The following is a 21,898-nucleotide window of genomic DNA, read 5'->3' on the forward strand; positions in this document are numbered from 1 at the left end:
AATATCAATATAGTCACATATGGTCATATTTTTGTCATTTTTCAACAAAACCCCTTAACATCGTAGTAAACTAGTAGTGTTTTAAAATTACATTACAAGATTATACCAAAATATGAATACAATTTAGTTGCCTTTTATTTATTATCTATTGTACAATTCACAATGTTTTTTTTTATCAACAACTTTTTCCCAAGTCATTGAAAATGAACGCATTCATTATGCAACAAACTCACCACTAAACTTAAAAAATGTCAATACCAAGCATTGTATTTATATTATATTTATTATCAATAATACTGTAAATGATCGAATAAGCGCCCGTACCAAACCTTTTCAAAAAGCTTTGCTTTTATTCATCAGACTTGCCATGAAGAGACGTAAAATTTTACCAGTACGCCTTTTGTACTCTTCTTTGTGTCTCTTTGTTGATGATAATAGCGGTTTTTAACAATCTTAAGGGGAACATGACTCAAATAAATAAGCGCCGCACTGAACCATCTATATACACCACCACGGCACTTGTTCGATCAATTACGGTAAAAACCATAAGATCATTGTTTTGCCAGTTACAGTTTCTTTTTACAATATACAAACATCATTCTATCAAATTTATAAACAATTCTGGTAAAATGTACGTTGGTGCAATCAGTTTGTAACTATCCCAACATTATTATTATAAAAAAAAATAAAACCCTTATCGGATGAAATAGAAGGCATGAGAGGGAAATATTGTGCCTGACACAGCGGTCGAATAACTACATACACCTTTAACCTATGCCCCCTAAACAATTTGAATAAAAACTAAATATATAAAATATAATTTGTGTGGGTCAGGGAAAAACAATTTCATTATAGAAAGAGAAAATAACAATCAAATAGACTAAAATATATTAGGAACACAAGTTTTAAAAATCTGTACATATCTATAATTTAGTCTAATATTTTGTAGATTTTCTACGAACAGTTTCTGTAACATTTAGTTTGAAACTTTCTTGCGTTCAGATTTTCTTATTTTGAAATGGAAAAAAATTGCTCAAAAACTTAGTTTTTTAAACAAGTATACATTTATATTACATTAACGACATATGAAATGACTACACCTTATAGAACATACCTCTATTAAGAGAATCTATATTAATTTTACAATAGCGGAGAATTAAAAAAAAAATATTATAAGTTAAACGATGTACAGCAACCATATGTATACGAAACTGCCAATGTTTTACTTTATATTTCAGAGTTCAGATTCTAAATCTGCTTATATTAAAACTAAGTGTTATTGTATAGTTTACCATCTTCTACATACAGACATACAGTCATAGGTTTTTGAAGTGAGGCAAAAAGATTAATATTTAAAAATTTCAGATACTAAGATGAATTTTATTTTTACCATACCAGTCTCATCTTGTAAATTCACTGTAAGGCGGCTCAATATTAGGCTGTTTTGAGTTAATGGGAGATGAACCTGATCGGACTACATCATAACACTTGAGTTTAGCCTCTCGATCGAGTGCACCTCAACATTATTCTACTGGAGATTAATTGGTTACCTTAAGGCAGGGTAGATTATGTTGTTTGTAGCTCATAGGAACTGTTTTAGTCTCTTTCCTAATTGAGAATTTTGATTGCCTTTTCGAAGTAGTTGTACCGAGATCGCTTGTTCTTGTTTACGTGATCCAGGCCCAGCCAAGCCTTTTGTTGCATAGCTCCAGCTGCCAAAAAAAAAAAAAAAAAAAATTAAAACTGTTTGAATAATGTCAATATATTTTGATTTGTGTACAATGGGTAAATGCCAATCAGATTATGTTGTCAATCAACCAACATCCATGAACAACTTTGAGCCGCACTATACCTGGGAAGTTGGACAGATAGACCACTCAGTCTTCAAGTCCATCTGAGTGGGAATCATAACAGGTAGTGGGATAAGCCAAGAATACGGATATGTTCAAAATAGGGATATACCCAAAAATTCTATACTTTATGGCTTTCTGATCTCAAATTTCACCTAATTAAGTATGTTAGTGTTGTTGTTTTCCCTAATACCAACTTGTAAAGTTATAAAAGCTGTCAACTATAGGTTTGGATTATGAAATGACTTACCTCCACCTGATGTTGGTAGAAAGTCCTTAATTGATACTCTATATTCATCTGAAACCAAGAAATCCATTCGTTAGCTGTATGTTAACTAGTGAGTGCTAGCAGGTGAGAGGTGAGTGAAACAGATATCGACCTAGCTGTTCTTTCTAGCCACTAAGCTAGGCATACAACAAAGGGTCAACACCTCCCACCTAGTTGGCCTCCAAAGACCATAGTGCTTGCTTACACTTCCTTTTTGGGGGAAAACTAACGCTCCTGAACAATCCTGGATATGGGCTTGATCAGTGCTATTAATTAGGTAAAAATACTAAACTTACCCTCTGTAATGTAACTTGTCTTCCCCAATAGTACAATAGCAAATTTGATCTGTAAAAATAACAATGGATATTGAATTAATTATTTACTTACTGCTACACACAGACACATCAGCAAAATGTTGTGCGATGGACATGTATTTCAGTTTTGATGTTGTTATAATGATAAAAATGTTTTTACTATGAAACATGCATTGGAAGGCAGCCATTACAAACCAATTTACCTTTTCAAGTTCTTTTTCTGAGATTTCTAACTGGTTTTTTATTCGTTCGCGAACATCTGTAAATGGCTCGCCTTCTTGGACCCTAATTAGAAACGGAACACCAAACATTGAGAAGAGTTCTTTTTGAAAGTGTGCAACACATAGTAGTAATTCCGTCTCATTTAAATCCAGCTGATCTTCAGGAATTTCCTAAAATGAAACACAAGAAAAAAACCTTACTACAGCAGTAATATTATTCCTACTCTTTCATTCATTCCACAATTATTCAGAATAATAATAACTGGAACCCTCATTAGAAGCAAAAGCTTGTCTCATGAGGGCCTATAATGCATATGATAAATGAAAAGAAAATGAAAACAAACATTTGTCCCGATGGGACTATAACAGAGCCTACTTTAAAATAAATATACAAACCTCAATTCTGTATGTTTTAGTACCAACTGGGTTAAGACACTCTAGTAAGACATCTTCTTGTTGCACTTGGTGAATTTTGTTACTTATAACTTCTAGGAGCCTTAATTTTCCTGAGCCGTTGTTGCCTAACGTTCGATTCTTTAGTGACTTGGCCTCCATCAGTAGACCTGCTACTGTATCATCCTTATTTGGATAAAGGACCATTTCCTAAAATTTAAAACAGTACATTTTATTTTTTTATCTTATGTTACTATTTTTACAAAATTTGTTTTTGTGCAACAACTCGGCTACCCTTTGGCTATCGGAATTTCACCCAAATATAGGCTTTATCATCAGTTCTCCCGATGTAATCTTATATACAGATTTCACAATTTCTCCGCTATATACTCCAATGATTTATGAATATATTTGATTTGATCTTTATTAATATGCAGTATAAATTTTATTTTGCTAACTCCACGCGCGGCCCAAAGATAAACAAAAAATCAAAAACTAATATCGCCACCAACGACCAACATTGCCGGCTAGAGAGGGCAGTAAATACCAGGAAGTTACCAAATTGATTACACTAACCCGGAAATTACTTCTACCGTGAAAAAATTTTGTTTTAAAACCTTTCATAATATCTAATTCCTAAGAGAGAAATATGGAACAATATCATAATGGTGAACACTATTGTTACCAAATCTATGTTTCCAAACCATCTGAGATAGATAGAAAGGGTAGGAGATCAGTACAGAAGTTTTCTATTGTGCTCGCCTATCTCAGAATTGTAACCCTGGGTTATTATTCTTTGATTGTTTTTTAGGGTGGGTTACTATTAGAGTAGTGGGTTATTATTACTAATCTTAAATTAGGTACCCAACCCAACTTTTCCGGTCAGCAACTCATAGCACAATAATAAAACAGTACGAATAAACAAATTTGGTTGAACTGTAACTTTATTTTATAAACTCAAATCTCCTGAGATCAACATGCATTATCTCCTTATTTTCAAAATACGGCTGCATCATAAACGATCAATAGTTGTTGTGACTCCTATGGGTTACTACAGTGGGTTATTATTATAGATTGACTTATAAGGTGGGTTACTATTAGAAGGGGGGTTACTATTAGAGTGTGGGTTATTATTAGAAGATTTACAGTAAGCATAATTTATATTTAGATAAAAAAAAAATAATCTCACCTCTTCTTTTAGTTTATTACTAACCCATACACATCGAAATTGCTTCTTATTTTCAAGTTCGTTGATTTTTATTGTGAGCTAAAATAAAAGAGTATAATGTGAATTATCTAGCAACTATAAATTATTCAGAATTAAGTAAATAATGTAAACAATCAACTGCAACAGCCAGCTGTGCAGGCTTTTCAAAGCATTAGAAAGTTTTATGCAAATTACCAGTCATATGCAAATTAGCTGACCCGGTCAATGTACCAATCGAATTTGAGCAATTGTGTAAACACAGGCAGTCATAGACAAGAATTAGGGTGGTACTGTAAGTGAACTAACGTCACCCTTTGACTTAACTAACTTACCCTTTGATAATAGAGCTTCTTAACGTTTGGGGTTCTTGGTTTTAATGGAAATATAAGGTCACGTAGTGTTCCCTCATAAGCACAACGAATCGGATGGCTTGGACCATCTCGGTGCCTGTAACAACAATTAACACACAATTAAATGAGCCAAAGAGAATGAGCGCAATGCGAATGAGTGCAAGGGGAATGAGCACAATACGACTGAGCGCAAGGGGAATGATCGCAAAATAATCATACAAAAGCATCAAATAAATGCAAGCCCATGCCTTTGAACATGAAGTGTGTGGTGAGATTATCACACAAGGACCAAAGTGAACTATACCCAACAGGACCAAAATAAACTATACCCAACAGGACCAAAATGAACTATACCCAACAGGACCAAAATGAACTATACCTAACAGGACCAAAGTGAACTATACCCAACAGGACCAAAATGAACTATACCCAACAGGACCACAATGAACTATACCCAACAGGACCAAGGTGAACTATACCCAACAGGACCAAAATGAACTATACCCAACAGGACCAAAATGAACTATACCCAACAGGACCAAAATGAACTATACCTAACAGGACCAAAGTGAACTATACCCAACAGGACCAAAATGAACTATACCCAACAGGACCAAAGTGAACTATACCCAACAGGACCAAAATGAACTATACCTAACAGGACCAAAATGAACTATACCCAACAGGACCAAAATGAACTATACCCAACAGGACCAAAATGAACTATACCCAACAGGACCAAAGTGAACTATACCCAACAGGACCAAAGTGAACTATACCCAACAGGACCAAAGTGAACTATACCCAACAGGACCAAAATGAACTATACCCACAGACATGCTTTTTGCATAAAAATGTCTTTTGTATGTGGCCATCCAACATATTGCAATAAGCAAGACTTACGGTTGTGCTCTAAACAGCTGCAACAACATAGGATCTGTATCTAACTTGGCCGCAATTGCCTTGGCTATCTGTTACATAAAAAGAATTAATTGGTATTGCATTTATGGTACTTTCATGTTTTATGTTTATGGTTATGGTTATCGCCAAATTAAATGCTTTAAAGAAATATAAATATATACCTGGAAGTAGTTCATTTTGACAGACAATGTAAGAGTGAATCCAGGGTCATTTAAATTGGTTTTGTCACATAACAAAACTTCTATCCTGTAGTACAGGTCACGGAAGTAATCCTTTGCCGTCGCCAGCTCATACTGATCATTTTCAGGGTCGTCCCTATAGCAACAAATGTAAACATCATTTGAAATATATATGTAGGAAAACAATGAATGCACATAACTCTCTCATGTACTTCACTCATTTTTCTAGTAGCAACATTGTATATTTTTTAGCGGGTTATGCTTTGGAAAGGTTTTCATTTCTCTTCCTTGCAATGATATTGTTCATTAATAGGGGTGTTCCAAAAGAGTTTGTACTGATATAAAAATCATAGATTTACCTTTGAAACACCAGTATATCCCCATCCATTAACTCATCCAATGCTTTGTCTAGCTGTAGCCGGACATCTTGGATCTTCTCTGTTAAGTTTGGTTTCACTTCCTAAAGAAATACAAAGCAAAGAACCATCAGAAACAGGTTTTTTTCTTGTTTTTGCTGCTCTTATGAAGAGCCACTACTTTTACTAGCAAAAGCTATTTTTATTTTTAAAACAGATTTATTTTTGTATACTGTACTTACCTCATATATAATGAGTGGAGTGCCCTCTGGAAAGCCCCCTCTTTCACACAACAATGGAATTAGTTCATCTGTAAATCAAAGGTTGGGACGTTAATTCAATGTACAAAGAATTGGCGAAATTATATTAAATTATTTTCTAGCTATACCATGTTTTCCCCTCATTCTTTCATACACATCCTACAGTGATCAAATTACAGGACGGATAAATTGTAACTAACCATACTTATTAACTAAAGCCCTGTCTACACTACCAAACTAGTTTGACAATAAAAATGTGAGAGTGCCCATATATGGTAGTGATATGGCATCATCATGTCTATATATGGGCATTTTTTTGTCACATAAAGTTTGAAAGTGTAGACAGAGCTTTAGTCTCATTTGAGGCGTAAGGCCCATTTACACTAGGACGATAACGATCGACGATATATAGACAAAGGTGCATTTTTCATACATAAAACAAAAGAAATATAACAACTTTCATTCTAGAAATATAGTATAACCATCTATGCTTCCTTTGATGAAAATGATATTTTCACACGTCCATTCAAATGACATCATGATTTGTAAAAGCAATAATATCGTGACAATACAACGATTTTATTGTTTTTATTTATCATGACGTCATTTGATTGGAATTTTAAAAATATTATTTTTATAAAAGACAGCGTAAATGTTCTAGAACGAAAATCTTTCTAATTTCTTTTGTTTTATGTAAAAAAAATGCATGATTATAAATTTATATTCGATCGTTATCGTCCTAGTGTAAATGGGCTTTTAGGGAGAGGAGTAGAAAGAGTCGTGAGTTATACACTAGCTCAGGACTGAATCCTAGATTGACAGGCAATTATGTTAAACCACCAAGCTACATCTCCACTGGATTAAGTAGCTCATCCAACTTACATATCTTCTGTGTGATAGACACGGCAATATGTCCACAGTAGGAAATGGTTTTCGTCTTTGGGTCGTACTTCTTTAAGAATAGGAGAACATCGCTATCTTTGTCAAACTGAGGCAACGCCTTTTGACATTCAGGATCTGCTGTTTCTAGGAATACGATCCACGTAGGATCGTTCTCTGCAATATCATACACCTGACAATCAAAATTAAAAATGTTATTTTTTCAAAACGCACTTTTTCAAACTTAGCCCTTTAATGGTACGAATATTAGAGAAAAAATACAATATTACTTACTGTCTTCTCGACGTCTTCGACCTCTAAGGTCGTCGGCCGATTTGTCTGGTTTGTTCTCAAGGTCAGTGGCCACATGCGCATGTTATCAATCGGATAACCGTACGAATCTGATAGCAGTTCCATCACACCAGAAAGATTTAAGCTTTTGAGAATTCGAAAATCCCTAAAAACAAAAGTTACATGTTATGTTAAGGGAGTGCTTGAAATTGAAAACTATTTTATTCACTGACAATACAATTTCAATGATTACCGTGACTTAATCTTGTCCATGTCAAAGAGGTCGTTGCCTTGGTGACCATAGAATTGGTCCTCTGTGTAAGCTTTTAACATCATATATAAATGAGCTTCTGATTTGTCTTTCCTTCTTTGTATTTCTAATTTCCTTTAAACATAAACAAAATATATATATTACCAAACTGATAGATTTCTATACATTTGGTGGTAATTATTGGTACTACTTCATTTCACACTGTAGCTGTCTAAAAATTGGCAATACTAATATAAATAAACTGTTCAGTACCTTTCTTCCGTTATTCTCTTTTGCAATGTATCGGGTATATCTTCATCTGTTACTAGTTCAAGAATGTCATCTAAATAGAGGGGAAAAAAAGAGTTAAAATCACAATACTAAGCATGCATGTATAAAGCTATGTTCACACTGCATTCACACACATACATTTGTACAGAACCCAAAATGTTCTATTCTTAAATACTACATTCATTTTCTATCTGGCCTTTGAATAAAAATTCTGGATTCTGTGTGAATGTATCCTACATTCCACAACTTTGCAGTGTTGTGTATAAGCAGGCTTGTAGTACATAATATACATACCTATACAACTATCTCTTATATACACCAACATGTACGCGTTTGTACAATGCCGTACGGAAAGATCATCATCGTTTCCGCCAAAGTTGTTATCGATGGCCTCTTGCTTTGTGCATCTTGATACAACATCATCATCAAACTTACACCACTAAAAATGAATAAAGATTAGAATACATTAAAGCTCTGTCTACACTACCAAACATTATACAACAAAAAAGTGATGTGCCCATATATGGACATGATGATGTCATATCACTACCATATTTGGGCACATCACACTTTATTTGTCAAACTAGTATGATGTTTAGTAATAAGTACTTAAACGCAGTAGACACTGTATATAATATTCTCACCTTTCCATCTCCTTTTGGGTTGATGAATACAACATAATGGCCACCGTGATTGTCTCCACTATGAACTAACACAGCGTGTAATGTATACGTTGATGGCGTCGGTTCTGGATCAGCCAAGAAATCTGTCAGATTTAACTTGAAAGGGAACTCATACCTGAAACAGAGCACATCATCATATCTTAAGCTATGTCTATACTATCAATCTTTATGGCTATATATGGGTACATCACATTTTTTTGTATACATATGGACACGATGATGTCATATCACTGCCATATTTGGGGTTATCACTACCATATTTGGGGATATCACTACCATATTTGGGCACATCATTGATAGTGTAGACAGAGCTTTATAGTTAATTATTTACTGGCTGTCACTTGTCAGTGAAAATTGTCAGATGATACAAAGTACAAATTAAGAACATATATACCACTATGTTCTAACTACAGTAGAGGACACCCTTGGCATCCAACAAAATGTTTCCTTAATTGGGGTGTCCCCTGAATAGGGATTGCCTGTAGTGTTAAAAAATATATTACATCTCATTTCTTTAACTGAAAAAAGGAGTATCCTCTGAATCCCTTTAATAGAGGTTTAAAATGAATTGGGGTGGAACATGGTGTTAAAACATACATTTCCCCTTGATCATTCCACAGTAAAGTGTCCCCTTAATAGGGGTATTCCAAAGGAGAGGTACTACCGTATATAAACTTTACAACACATTCTTTGCCTTTTTGCCTACCTGTCGTTAATCTTGACATTGGAATCGGTGTGAGGGTCATACTGGAACCGCATGAGTTGTAAATGAAGTACTGGCGGTAACGAAGAGAATAAAACTCCTTTTACAGCCTCCTACAAAAACAAACATGCTCTAGTTTTCTAATAGTGTACACTAAGAAATAGGTACGGCAAAGTACTATTGGAAAATAATGCCTGTTATTAACTGCAGATTTAGAAATATTTACTAGACACTGACTTTGTGGACTTGATTTACGTTATTTTTTGGGCCTACAGTGATGTTTGTTCCATACATACAGTATAACCTAATTTTACATACAGTATGAGACTGAAAGACGTACGTAAAACATGGGAATCGTAAAATCCAGGTTGACATACTTACAGCATGCAGCAGTTACTAGCTAGGCTAGGCCTACAGTAATCTAGGCCAAGCTAGGCCTATCTGTACTACGTTTAGTGGGTAAGCTTTAAGAACTTTAAGTTAGCCTACCTGTAAACCATACTCTCCTGCATCATATTTATTTTCTCCTTCCATGTTCTCTTTGGCAATGTAATCTTCAAAAGATTCATAAACTAAAAAGAAATAAAGTACAGTATACATAGAAAGTATATATAGAAATATATAGCAATGTTGACAACCTGGGTGACTCCACTCACACAACTACATCCATAATATCTTTACATATCTATTCAGTTTAAATAACATTCATTTACGTCCAAAAGACAATTAGTTTTTAATAAAAAACAATAATGACAAATTGAGATTTTAAAATTAGAAATAATGGACAAAATCTCAAGAAAATGAAAATATTGTGGCGGGATTGCCTAGACAAGTTAACAAGTTATTCTTACCATTTTTCTTGCCTTTTATATTCATTTGTATATCATAAAATGATTCTTCCCTGGATGAGACATAGTCAACGTGTTTACACATAATATAAGACTGTGAAGAAAGAACAACCAATTTGTTTAGTACAATTGACAATGAAACAAAAACTACTGGATGAAAACTATGCTGAAAAAGTGTTAAGAGGCTTTGGTAGTGGCATAGTTAACTCAATTAAAACTAGAAAGCCACTCCGAGAGTGCATACCTCCGCCTACTGTAAAATTCTCCTACATAAGATTTCTCCGGGAAAAAATATATATATTTGTGTGTGTCTTAATACTGTTTGTGATTTAGGCTAATTTCACTACAAGCATGTGTATGCGAGTTTGGTGTAATGGTTATGTAACAAGCCTTTCAATTAACAATAGCTTCAGTTGACTAACAATAGAACAGCAACGCGAAAATCAAACGAGTGAATTTGAAAAGAAATAGGTTTTTTAAACTACTCGCATCCAAAAAGGTGCACGTTAAATCAAATTATGTTTTAAAATTACAAATCACCAATTATAACTCTTGCCTCTTGTACAAAGATGTTTTTTGGACAAGTAGTTCTCGAGAAAATGCAATTTCAGTTTACTTATTACTTTAAGACTGTTCGCCGGCTTTTGAAAAATTCTGTCCTATCTTTTAACACTAGCAGGTCTGAAAAGTATACTAAAAAGTGGTTCAGAATTGGGACCATGGTCCCAAATGGTCCCAAAATTTAATGGAATGGTCCTTGACCACATATCTATATGTATATTCATTTTGGTAAAGATCTTGTAATTACTTTTTGAGTAATCCTGCTAACAAACAAACAGACAGACAAACAAACATATGCGATCGATTACATATACCTCCTTGGCGGAGGTAAACAAGGCTAATACAAGAACATGAGGGATTATGACTGGAGTATGGTAAAACATAAGAGTAATACTTACAGACATTCTACCTTCAAATAGTTTTGGCATGACACCTTCAACACATGTCCCCTTCATTTTAGATTCCATATTGTCTAAAAGCTGTAAAAATAAAGCATGGATGCCATGCATATTATATATAGGTCATGTTGTTGGTTATTCTCCAACATTTTCTGCAGAAATTCATACTGAATGTTTATTCTACAGTTACTGCAGAAATTCATACTGAATGTTTATATTCCAAATACTTACCACTCTGCAAAGTTCTTGTACATCATGCTGCATAAAGGAATCTAACGTCTCCCACCTAAATGAAAAGCATGTCATCAAAATTAATATTTTAGCCTGGCAACAATGAGGCAAATAGACTGAATGGGATTAAAAGACCAGAACAGCAATACCAAATGAATCTTATACAGTTGTGTCATTGAAAGTAACGGAGGTACTAGTACATCACAGCCATTGGAAGTCTTTGACTGAAGAGGTTGCCCAGTATAAATAAATAAGAATAACAACATGCTAATGAAAGTCAGCCGATACCCATTCACTTGGTCTCAAATTGTCTAGCATTGAACTGTATACACATGATTTACTTACCCAAATGATTTTGTAAGTTTCTTTGTCGCAACTGCCTTGTCACTGTATTGTAACTCGTAGAAGACTCTTTGCATTGCTAATGGCACACTCTTTGAGGAATCGTCACTCTCCGTTGGCATAAGGTATACAGCCTACAAATGTTAAAAAACAATTTAATCTATCAAGCTCCTTAAAAATTTGAGAAGGGTATTGAGTGCTCTCATCTATTTCTAAAACTATAGGATAACCATTCATTATTAAAAATAATATTTTTAAAAATCCAATAAAATGATGTCATAATCAATAAGAACAATAAAATCGTTGTATCATCACTATATTATTGCTTTTGACTTCATTTGATTAGACATGTGAAAATATTATTTTCATCAAAAGCAACAGAGATGGTTATCCTATAGTTTTAGAAAGAAAACTTTAGATTTGTTTTATGGAGGAAAAATGCAGTTATCTATTTATCGTTGATCGTTATCGTCCTAGTGTGAACAGGCCTTTAGTTCCACTGTATTTCGATGTAGTTTGCTGTACTGATGGGAAAAATATTCAATATTTACTGACCTTTCTGAGTTTATTTGTGAAGAATAACGCCTGTAGTAGTGAGTTCATGTAACAGGTAGCACCCTGGTTCTTTAGTCCTACATAGCCAGTTAGTTTCTTTGAATCCCAACTATAACAACAAAAATAACAATTTACAGTAGAGAAACTTGAGAGCACTATAACTAAGCTGATAAGGAATAGGATGATGATATTAACATTGCATTAGCACAAAAGTAAGAAAATATATTTTGTTTAAACCTGATGAGAATTTCCATAAGAAACAAACAAAATCTGAATCTTATTTGGATACTAGACTTCTATTAAAGTGGTACAATTAATAGTCTACACTATTAAACTTTCTGTGATAACAAAATGTGATGTGGCCATATATAGAAATGATGATGTCATATCACTACCATATTTGGGTATATCACTACCATATTTGGGTATATCACTACCATATTTGGGTATATCACTACCCTATTTGGACACATCACACCTGTATTGTCAAAATAGTTTGATAGTGTAGACAGAGGTTAACAGAGCAAACAAAAACAAATAAGAGTAATATATTAAAATAATACCAATGACAAATTCAAAACTATTAAAAACACTTTATAATCTTATTTACAAACCATGACTAAGTATGTTTCAATACTCATATTTTACTTTCTTTTTCTGATGTATTTCCTTGTTGTAACATTAATTTTCTTTGATAAAGGAGCAATATAGATTTCAATCAAATTGTAGTATTCATGCATTTCATTTGAATTTTCTTGTTAGTTGGAAAATGATCAACAAACTTACCTTACGCCATGAGGGGCATCTGCAAACACTTTAACTTCTAACTCTATTGTGTCATCTACAACAAAACCTCTTTCTGGATCTAATAAATCCTACAATAAAAATATACCATAGACATACAAAAATAAGAAATAATGAAATACAGTAAATATTCCCAATACGAGACACCTTATGTCTGATTTTCTGGAAAGTCTGGTATTCGGATTGTGTTTCTAATAGTAAAAATATATTCAGGACCTTTTTGGACCTCACTAAAACTCTGTTTTTGCAAGAGTTTCCGGTTTTCAGAGAGTCCAGTATTGGAAGAGTTGACTGTATTCAAGTACCATGACTGAATGATGAGATTGTCCTTAGAAAGACTTCGAGTGGATGTCATGTCAGACTTTGGTCAACTTAAATATAACCAATAAATGAATAATAAACAGATTTGTAGTTCAAGCAACTTACCGTCCATGAAATAAAATGCCCAAATCCCCAATCATTTTCCTTATTGTAGAAAACATGAGTGATTCCTGTTGGGATAAATAAAAATAATATTAAATATAAACCATATTTATTATTATTCATATACTTCACTATTATGTTATCTGTTAATGGTCTTGAATTATTATCTGTTTTCCTTCCTTCTTTCTTCTACTTACTTTTCACGTGATCTTCTTTATCCTTCTTGCGATTCTTCAGTGTTAGATCAGCAGCAGCATTGCACGACCATTGTCTAGAATTAAAGTAAGAAAAATATATAAAAACAGAAACAAAAATCACACTGATAACAGAAAAAACCCACAGAAAATAGAAATGAGAAAATAATATGCATTAATAACAGCTGAAATATATATTAGGCTAATTATTGAGATCTACAGTGGCGTAACGAAGATTGCAAAGGCTCCTGCTTTAGCACTATTGTAAGGCCCTCCAACGCTGGGTAGTTACATTGGGGCTGCTCATGTTCTGGGGCTCCTTAAGCTCTAGGCCCTAGGTTTAGCCAGTAAGCGCTCTTAGCTGTTACGCCACTGGAGCTCTACTGTATCAAATCTATTTATACTAAGATATCTAGTTTAAATCAGCCCAGTTCCAAGCAATTGCAAAGACCTGAATTAAAACGATCACATAGAAACTCATAGCTTTTCTGTGTATCAAATTTAATTTGTTGGGATTATTCTGAAATTAGTATAAAACAGAAGGCACAAACTACTTACGGTGATTCACACTCTGCGTTACATTGTAAGAAAAACCCAAGACTTTTTATTTGTCGTTCATTGTGACTGCTTCTCGGCATTGCCATGATTTTCCTATAAAATTAAATTTAAAATTATATTATTAATATAGTAGATGTTTGCTGGAGGATGTTAGACACAGTCTTGGTTAGCTTCATCAAAAAAAGTATGCTCGAAGCTCTGTCTACACTATCAAACAAATGTGATGTGCCCATATATGGATATGATGATGTCATATGACTACCATATTTGGGTATATCACTACCATATTTATTTTTGTTAAACTAGTTTGATAGTGTAGACAGAGCTTTAGAAGTTATTGTTACTCACCATGGCAAGTTCCTGACGGTGGTTGGTTGACTCAGAGCTGTCTCTTTTAACTTGCTAACATTTTCTACCACAAAGTTAAATGTGGCCTGCGACCTACTTCCATCTGTCAAAACCAAACATAGAGATAATAAAATTCAATGTGCATGACTGACAATTTGAGATCACACTTCAGTAAAACAACAAAATACAATGGAAAACACATTTTTTTTTTTAATAAAAAATGCTGAAACTGAAAAAAATAGTTTTTTCTATTTACCACTTGTTTCTATGTTCTACCTGCCATACTACTTTCTAGGAAAGATTACAGCATTTTTTAAAAGCTTATTTACAATTACGAGTTTACTGTGTAATGCGCTGTGCTGGCACTAGCTTATTCAGTAAAAAAGGATAAAAAATACACCACCCTAAGTGTCTTCACTATATACATAGGCCATGTTGTAAAAAACTATGCTGTCTTAAACAATATTTGATTTCACGACCATGTTTCAAACAGGACCAGAGAAGTGAGTGAGAGGTGAGTTACCTAACTACATGACATCTCAACCACTAACCTTGTTCTAACCACTCTTCATCAGGATCCGGTTGCCCGTCTTGCGCCTCCATTGCCATGTCACCGTTGACAACCGTGCCATTCTCGTCTTCTTTGTCATTGCCACTCTTGACAGGTGATTGGTTGCCCCTTGTATCAGGTGACTCTTGACCTGCCGAGTCTGCCGGCTGTTGTTCCACGTCAGGTGCTGGAAAAAACCAATTAAAATACAACATTAATATTATTATTAATATTATAATTATTCTACTGTATAGCAGAATAGGACAGATGGTGGTGCTTAATTCTCAGAACAGTGGTGTTTCGTTAGTGTTAATTTTACTGTAACTTTGTAGAAAGACTAGGTTGGTGACAGCCTCAGACATTTTACTTGAATAGTCTTTTATACTCTGAAGCATGGTGGGATTTGGTCATCTGATATAATTAAATCTAAATTTATTATGTCTGTATCTTTTTATTGCTACACAATGTTGTAATTATAGTCTATTATACTGCGATTAGCGAAAGCTATTTTTGGATCCTTGTCACATATTGTACTGTATGTATTAATATATGTGTATAAAGTTGAATGTATGTATGCAAGTACTGTAACTCGACAACCTCCTAGCGACATAAAAAGTACAGTATGTCAATTTTTTGTTTTGTCAATAAAAGTGATTGAATGAGTATTATTAATTAAATATATCATCATCTAATTTTATTTCATTTGAATTGATTCGATAATGTATGCCATTCCATTTAAACCATTAACCTACAAAAGATTTTCTGCAAATATTCTAGTACAGTATATTGTATAAATTATTACTAGAGTAACATACAATAACATAATCATTTTTTAATTAAGAAATTGCATTCAGTGGTTTTATGTCGGTTCAGGTCTAGTATTAGCTAACTCACAGCCATTACTTATCATATTCATTTTGATTCTTTGATCTCATTATTTTTCTATTATCAATGTCTTATTTTGGTGTCAACTATCAAAAGTCTGCTACAGTGTTTAGGTTCATTATATAGTCAGGTCACATAATAATCTTGCCAATTTCAGCTCTCGGTATATAATAATATACTTGTACTAAATTTTGTTAAGCACACACATATTATAAAGTATCTGTGAGAGACATTGATGGCCACTTTTATGTACTTGGATGAGATTAATGAATGTTGTAATACACATGAATCTGCATCTTACTGTACTGCACATGGCTAATATCTTCAACATTGGCTAAGACCATATAATAAAAAACAGAACATTAAAATAATTAATGTTCAAATACTATAATAGATTAATTGATTTACGGGTTGTTAACTTAGCCAGCCTAGTGACAAACTTTTGAACCGTAATGACATTCTCAAACCATTCCCTTGGTGATCGTCAACATACGGTACATGAGCCATTTTTGGCCATTCTGCCCATGTAACGGGGCCCTCATTAATTAATTTAATGGTCGCATAGTTAAATATACATAATAGTTAAAAATCAGCCAATCACAATACCGAAATTAAACATGAATATTTAATAATGATGACATAATTAACATATTAAAAAGACACTAAATATGGTTTAATAATCGACCAATGAGAATATTGCCATTGAGGGGGAGGTAACCGCAAAATTAATAATTTAAAACCATTTAATGATTTATTAACACTATGACCCTGATCATACATTCGTTAATAAAAAACATATTAATTAATTAGGCATCATTAGTGAAAGTTGAATGAAATATCAATGATGAAATGTACAGATATTCTTTCTTTTGTTTGAGTGTACATTACAGTAACTGTAGTGGTACTAATAATAATAATAGTCTGTTCTTTAATATAGCGCATATAAGCATGCTCTCAATGCGCATTACATCAAAAATAAAAGCAGGAAATGTTAAACTAATGAAAAGCTTGTTGGAAAAGGAATGTCTTGAGTTGAGTCTTAAATGAGTTAAGGGAAGTGCACTGTCTGATTGTGATTGGTAGGGAGTTCCACAAAGTTGGCGCTGCCACTGCAAAGGCTCTCTGACCGTAGGTAGATGTCCTTGTCCTTGGAACCACAAGTAGGCATTGTGAACCGGACCTAAGAGATCTAGTGGGCTGGTAACTCTGCACAAGCTCAGATATGTAGCCAGGCGCCAAATTGTGCTGAGCTTTGTACAGTAGCCAGGATCAACACCTTGTACTGTATCCGTTGTTGTACTACTGGTAACCAGTGAAGATCTGCAAATACTGGGGAGATGTTGTCAAATTTACGTGTCCTTGTTGTTATGCGGGCAGCAGTATTTTGTAGACGCTGCAGAATTTTCACTCGGTTATTCGGAAGACCAATGAAAAGCGCATTACAGTAGTCAAGCCTGGATCCGACAAACGCATGCACAAGTTTCTCTGTGCTATGTTGATTAAGGTACTTTCGCAGTCGGCCAATGTATCTAATGGAAGCAGATGCCATTTACTGCTGGAAGTAGATGCCGATCGAGGAATGGTTTTCAGGTGAGCATCCATTGTCAAGTGACAATCCAATTGTACACCAAGATTCTTTACCATCTGCGAAGAAGTGACAGAAACCTGTCCCACTGTGATGTTAACTAATGTACTGTATATTTTAAAAACCAGTTGATTGGGTACTAGAATACGGGAATTAACGGTTACTTACAGTAGCATAGATCGGTTCTAGATTGTACGTTGAAAAAAAGATCAATCTTTCAATATTGTTTTTAATTTCCAGTGTACAGTACTGGACAGTAAGAAATATTATATACATATTAATGTACTCTCATACTGTACTGTATTTTTGAAAAGGCTTCTCCAGTATAAACCAGTATACAAATTAATGTTTATAAGTAAATGGTATAAATAATTTCATAAGGTGAAAGATGAAAGTTATATTTTCACTTCTCAGATTTCTTCGTGAAAATATAACGAATGAAATTATTTTTTTTTAAATGTTCACGAATATAAAACATGCCAATTCGATACACATTGAGGTACTACATTCGACAGTAGAATAATTGCAACTAAAAGTTTTTGTTGTATATAAATAATTATAGAGAATGATTTTTGTAGTAATTATGTAAGTCTATTACTTATTAGTATTATAAATGTATTATATCAAATATCGTAAACAGTCGGAAAGCCGCGTTGGTAACGCATCACTGATTTCATTCATTGTGAGGGCGCGCTTCGTGGAAAATGTTGGAATTTTTGCTATTTTAGTACACTTAGAAAATGGTATAATTTTGATATTAAATGAAATCAATAAACGTATTTCAATAGTTGAACTACAAGCGTAAATAATGATAAAAACTGTGATCTAAATTCCACAGATTTTTTGTTTCAAGAAATATCATTATTTTATGTATAAACTTTTTTACTTTAATTTTTTTTGAAATGATGGTAAAAAATCATTAAATTTCATATTTTCTAGATAAGGTTTCAAAGCGAATTTAAAATCCTTTCAAGATAAACTATTAAGCTATCTATTAAAATAAAAATCTAATTTTAAGCTTTCTTGGGATGCAACTCCCACTAATCAAACCAAACCTACTACATTTCTGTTCTGTTTCGATCGAAAAATCGCCATTTTGAAACTTTGTTTACGTTTTAAGAAGCTGGTACGAATCGTCCCGGACCGAATCGTGTCTGTGTTCAATACGGTTTTCATGCAGGCGTATTACGTCATAGGCCTAAGATTTCAATTTGCTCCCCGATTATTGTTCTATTTGGTTTCTGAGCTAGGAAAGGCTAACTACTATAATTACTTACTTGATTTCTAGCCTAGCTAGGCCTAAAAATAGTATTTTCTAGGCCTAGCTAGGCTGAGTAATTCTGATATAATACTAATATTAGTTAGGTAGGCCTACCCTAGAGTGAGTGTTAATAATACAGTAGTAGCTGGGTATTCTATAGTCTAGGCTGGTGGTAGGTCTATCCCAGCTCTGCTCATATACCAAGCAAGAAGAAGCCTGAAGGAGAAACTAGGCCCAGAACAAATAAAAAACTGTTAAAAAAACAATAAATGGAAAAATAAAAATAAATAACCCATTTTCAATTTATATATGGGGAATGTTTTATAAAATCGGGCATGTTTGTTTCAGAGACTCAAACGTGTATTTTTATATGGTCATGTTTTTAAAAAAGATAATTATGGGCCCAGCTGAAACCAAGATATAAAAATATAAGTCCATCATTTACTTGTATATAAATATTACTTTATTAGATACAACTTGCATTTCACACAAGCAACCAATTTTTTTTTTACGTATACAGAATGTGAAAAAGCAGTTTTTAATACAAATATCTTTCAAACAATACTGATATAAATAGTAAATACTACTACTGTATATATTATTTAAATAGCACCTTGTTCATCAAACATAACAAACTAGCTAGGCCTATATCATATTAACTTACGTGAGTCTTACGGTTGTACTGATTTTATGATTGTTTTATATGTTTATATTGTATGTATCTGTGTGACTCTGGTTAATAAAGTAAATCAATCAATCAATTGCAACTTAATTTATATCTTATCATTGACTGATCTGAAACGCTTCTAAAACTTGAATGCGCATGAATGTGTATGTTATACAGTATTATTATTAGCGAATAAAATGAAAAACTATCAGCTGCAGCAATGATATTGAAATCGAGAAAACCATTACAGCTTCCACCGTCCAACCTCATATTGAAGAACGAGACAGAAAATCGTCGAGTCTTGATACCAACAAAAAACCTAAAATGAAAATGAATAGCTGAAATGTAATGAATGAAACTATTTAAATAATTGTCACTATGATATGAACAAAACATTGCATCGTTATACAGTATAATTATTCAACAACCTGAAAACATTTTCAGATATAGGCCTACCATGAAAAAGCAGCAAATACAAAATTTCCTTATGTCTGTTTATTGTAATAATTATTAATATTATAAATAAATTGTACCCCTCAGTTGTCAATAATTTTACTATAAATAAATATTTAACTATATAGAATAGGTAGGCCTATACCTGTATCAGGCTGCGATTTGCTTAATTATCTTTTTAAAACTTCCCAATGCATCTTCAATATAGAGTAGGATTGTAACGATACTTTAATAATACTAAATTGTAACTAAAGTATTTAAATTATTAACAGAACATGTTACTAGGCCTAGGCCGATATAATACAACATCCACCAGGTCGTGCATATACTCACCTACAACAACCACAATCAACACACCATGCACCACACACGACGGAACTAGTGCCGCGAGACGTAACAATATATGACATGAGGACCTTTTTTTAAATGTTCGCTATAGGAAGCTTAAATAGGGTTTCAAGCCAATTTTAACGTAAAACAGACTATTGATACTTACTCTATCCATATACGTCGGTTTTTTGGTAATTCACTGTATGGGATGCAAATCCCACTAATGGAAAATTTGTAAACAAACACCTGTTAGAAAACTTCAGTTTTGACGGACGCACACGAACTTTGGAAAGAAATTGTCGCTGACAACAAATCCAACAAATTATTCAGAAAATTAGGTGACCTGCGACATCTTAAGCATATAAGGAACTGATCTTACCATATATGGTTAATTTTTCGCCTACTAATGTTTATTAAACAGCTATTAAATGACGTATACTTTATGCTAATGTTTTCGCGCGAAACGTTGATGCTTCTGTGCCGAGAGAGGGCTTCTAAAATTTATGACGTCATGCGAAGTCGAAAATTCAGCGATAACGGTCATATTTCCCAACGCGGCTCTCCGACTGTAAAGGCCTAATTATTATTTGTGAAATTGAATTGAATAACTGGTTAAAATCACAATTTAAACAATACAATTATTACTTGCTAAATACTGTACAGTAGGTATAAAACAAAATAACAAAAGAAAACGCTGGCATAAAAAACAACTTTTAATAAAATACAATATAATTTTTAGATAACAGCAATAAAAATCCTGGTTCCAATTTTATCAACTAGGCTGTAGTCCAGTCACCAGTAGTAGGCTAGCCTCTCTATCTAACTAACTCTGCACCACCTCCAACACCAACACCATCCCATGCACTGTCTCCAGGTCCAGGACTGGTTTTCTTTTTCATCAAGGAAAATAGATAAACAAACAAACAATAAAATAATAAATAAATTTACCCTCTTGCGTTTCCATCTCCTCTGTCTCCTCGAGGTTGTGCACCGGATCCTGCTCGTCCTTCTTATCTTGTTCACCTAGGTGATTCATCATTCCATTTGCACCTTTCTTATGTCCCGTTCGCTTACCACCCTTCTTGTTCGCGAGCGAGCCCTTCTCACTGCCCTGAGACGCAGGAGCTTTGTGAGACGCCGGGGGCACCTTAACGTGCTTGCTCGCGATGCGCCCAATCTCTGCTGTCGGTACCCCTGCGTTCAGGGGGATTCATGAAGAAAAGAATTCAATGGGCTTCAAAACAAAACGATAGCTGAAATATACTTTACGGGCGTTTCTATCTGCATCTCTTTCTGCATTACCGCACTCAATGAAAAATGGCGATAAACTTTATGCCAAATGAATTGTGGGATATATGAAAATGGATTGCAGAAAGTATGACATGCAATGTATTTATTCAATAATACTACAAACAAATTACACGATTATTTTAAGAAAAAGATTTTACTGAACCACGATATATGTAGAATATTCAAAATCATAAAATGT

General features: G+C 33.7%; 1 protein-coding gene across 1 annotated transcript; it reads right to left on the reverse strand.

The window, feature by feature from the left end:
* Positions 1-117: 117 nt before the first annotated feature.
* LOC144840990 (ubiquitin carboxyl-terminal hydrolase 7-like) lies at positions 118-21,766 on the reverse strand. Its single transcript, XM_078697107.1, has 31 exons — positions 21,358-21,766; positions 15,230-15,415; positions 14,679-14,781; positions 14,331-14,423; positions 13,776-13,849; positions 13,582-13,646; positions 13,138-13,226; positions 12,352-12,460; positions 11,800-11,930; positions 11,455-11,509; positions 11,224-11,304; positions 10,268-10,358; positions 9,906-9,988; positions 9,420-9,529; positions 8,675-8,828; positions 8,325-8,469; positions 8,013-8,082; positions 7,743-7,874; positions 7,493-7,655; positions 7,202-7,391; positions 6,302-6,369; positions 6,063-6,163; positions 5,686-5,839; positions 5,507-5,574; positions 4,586-4,700; positions 4,236-4,313; positions 3,050-3,256; positions 2,636-2,824; positions 2,415-2,463; positions 2,101-2,148; positions 118-1,712 (listed from the first exon to the last, which is right to left on the reverse strand). Exons 1-31 carry the CDS (start codon positions 21,446-21,448, stop codon positions 1,609-1,611), a joined length of 3,396 nt encoding a protein of 1,131 aa, XP_078553233.1. The 5' UTR covers positions 21,449-21,766; the 3' UTR covers positions 118-1,608.
* Between the last annotated feature and the right edge of the window lie 132 nt (positions 21,767-21,898).

This window comes from Antedon bifida, chromosome 4 (assembly GCF_963402885.1).
Source record: "Antedon bifida chromosome 4, ecAntBifi1.1, whole genome shotgun sequence".
NCBI classification, from domain to species: domain Eukaryota; kingdom Metazoa; phylum Echinodermata; class Crinoidea; order Comatulida; family Antedonidae; genus Antedon; species Antedon bifida.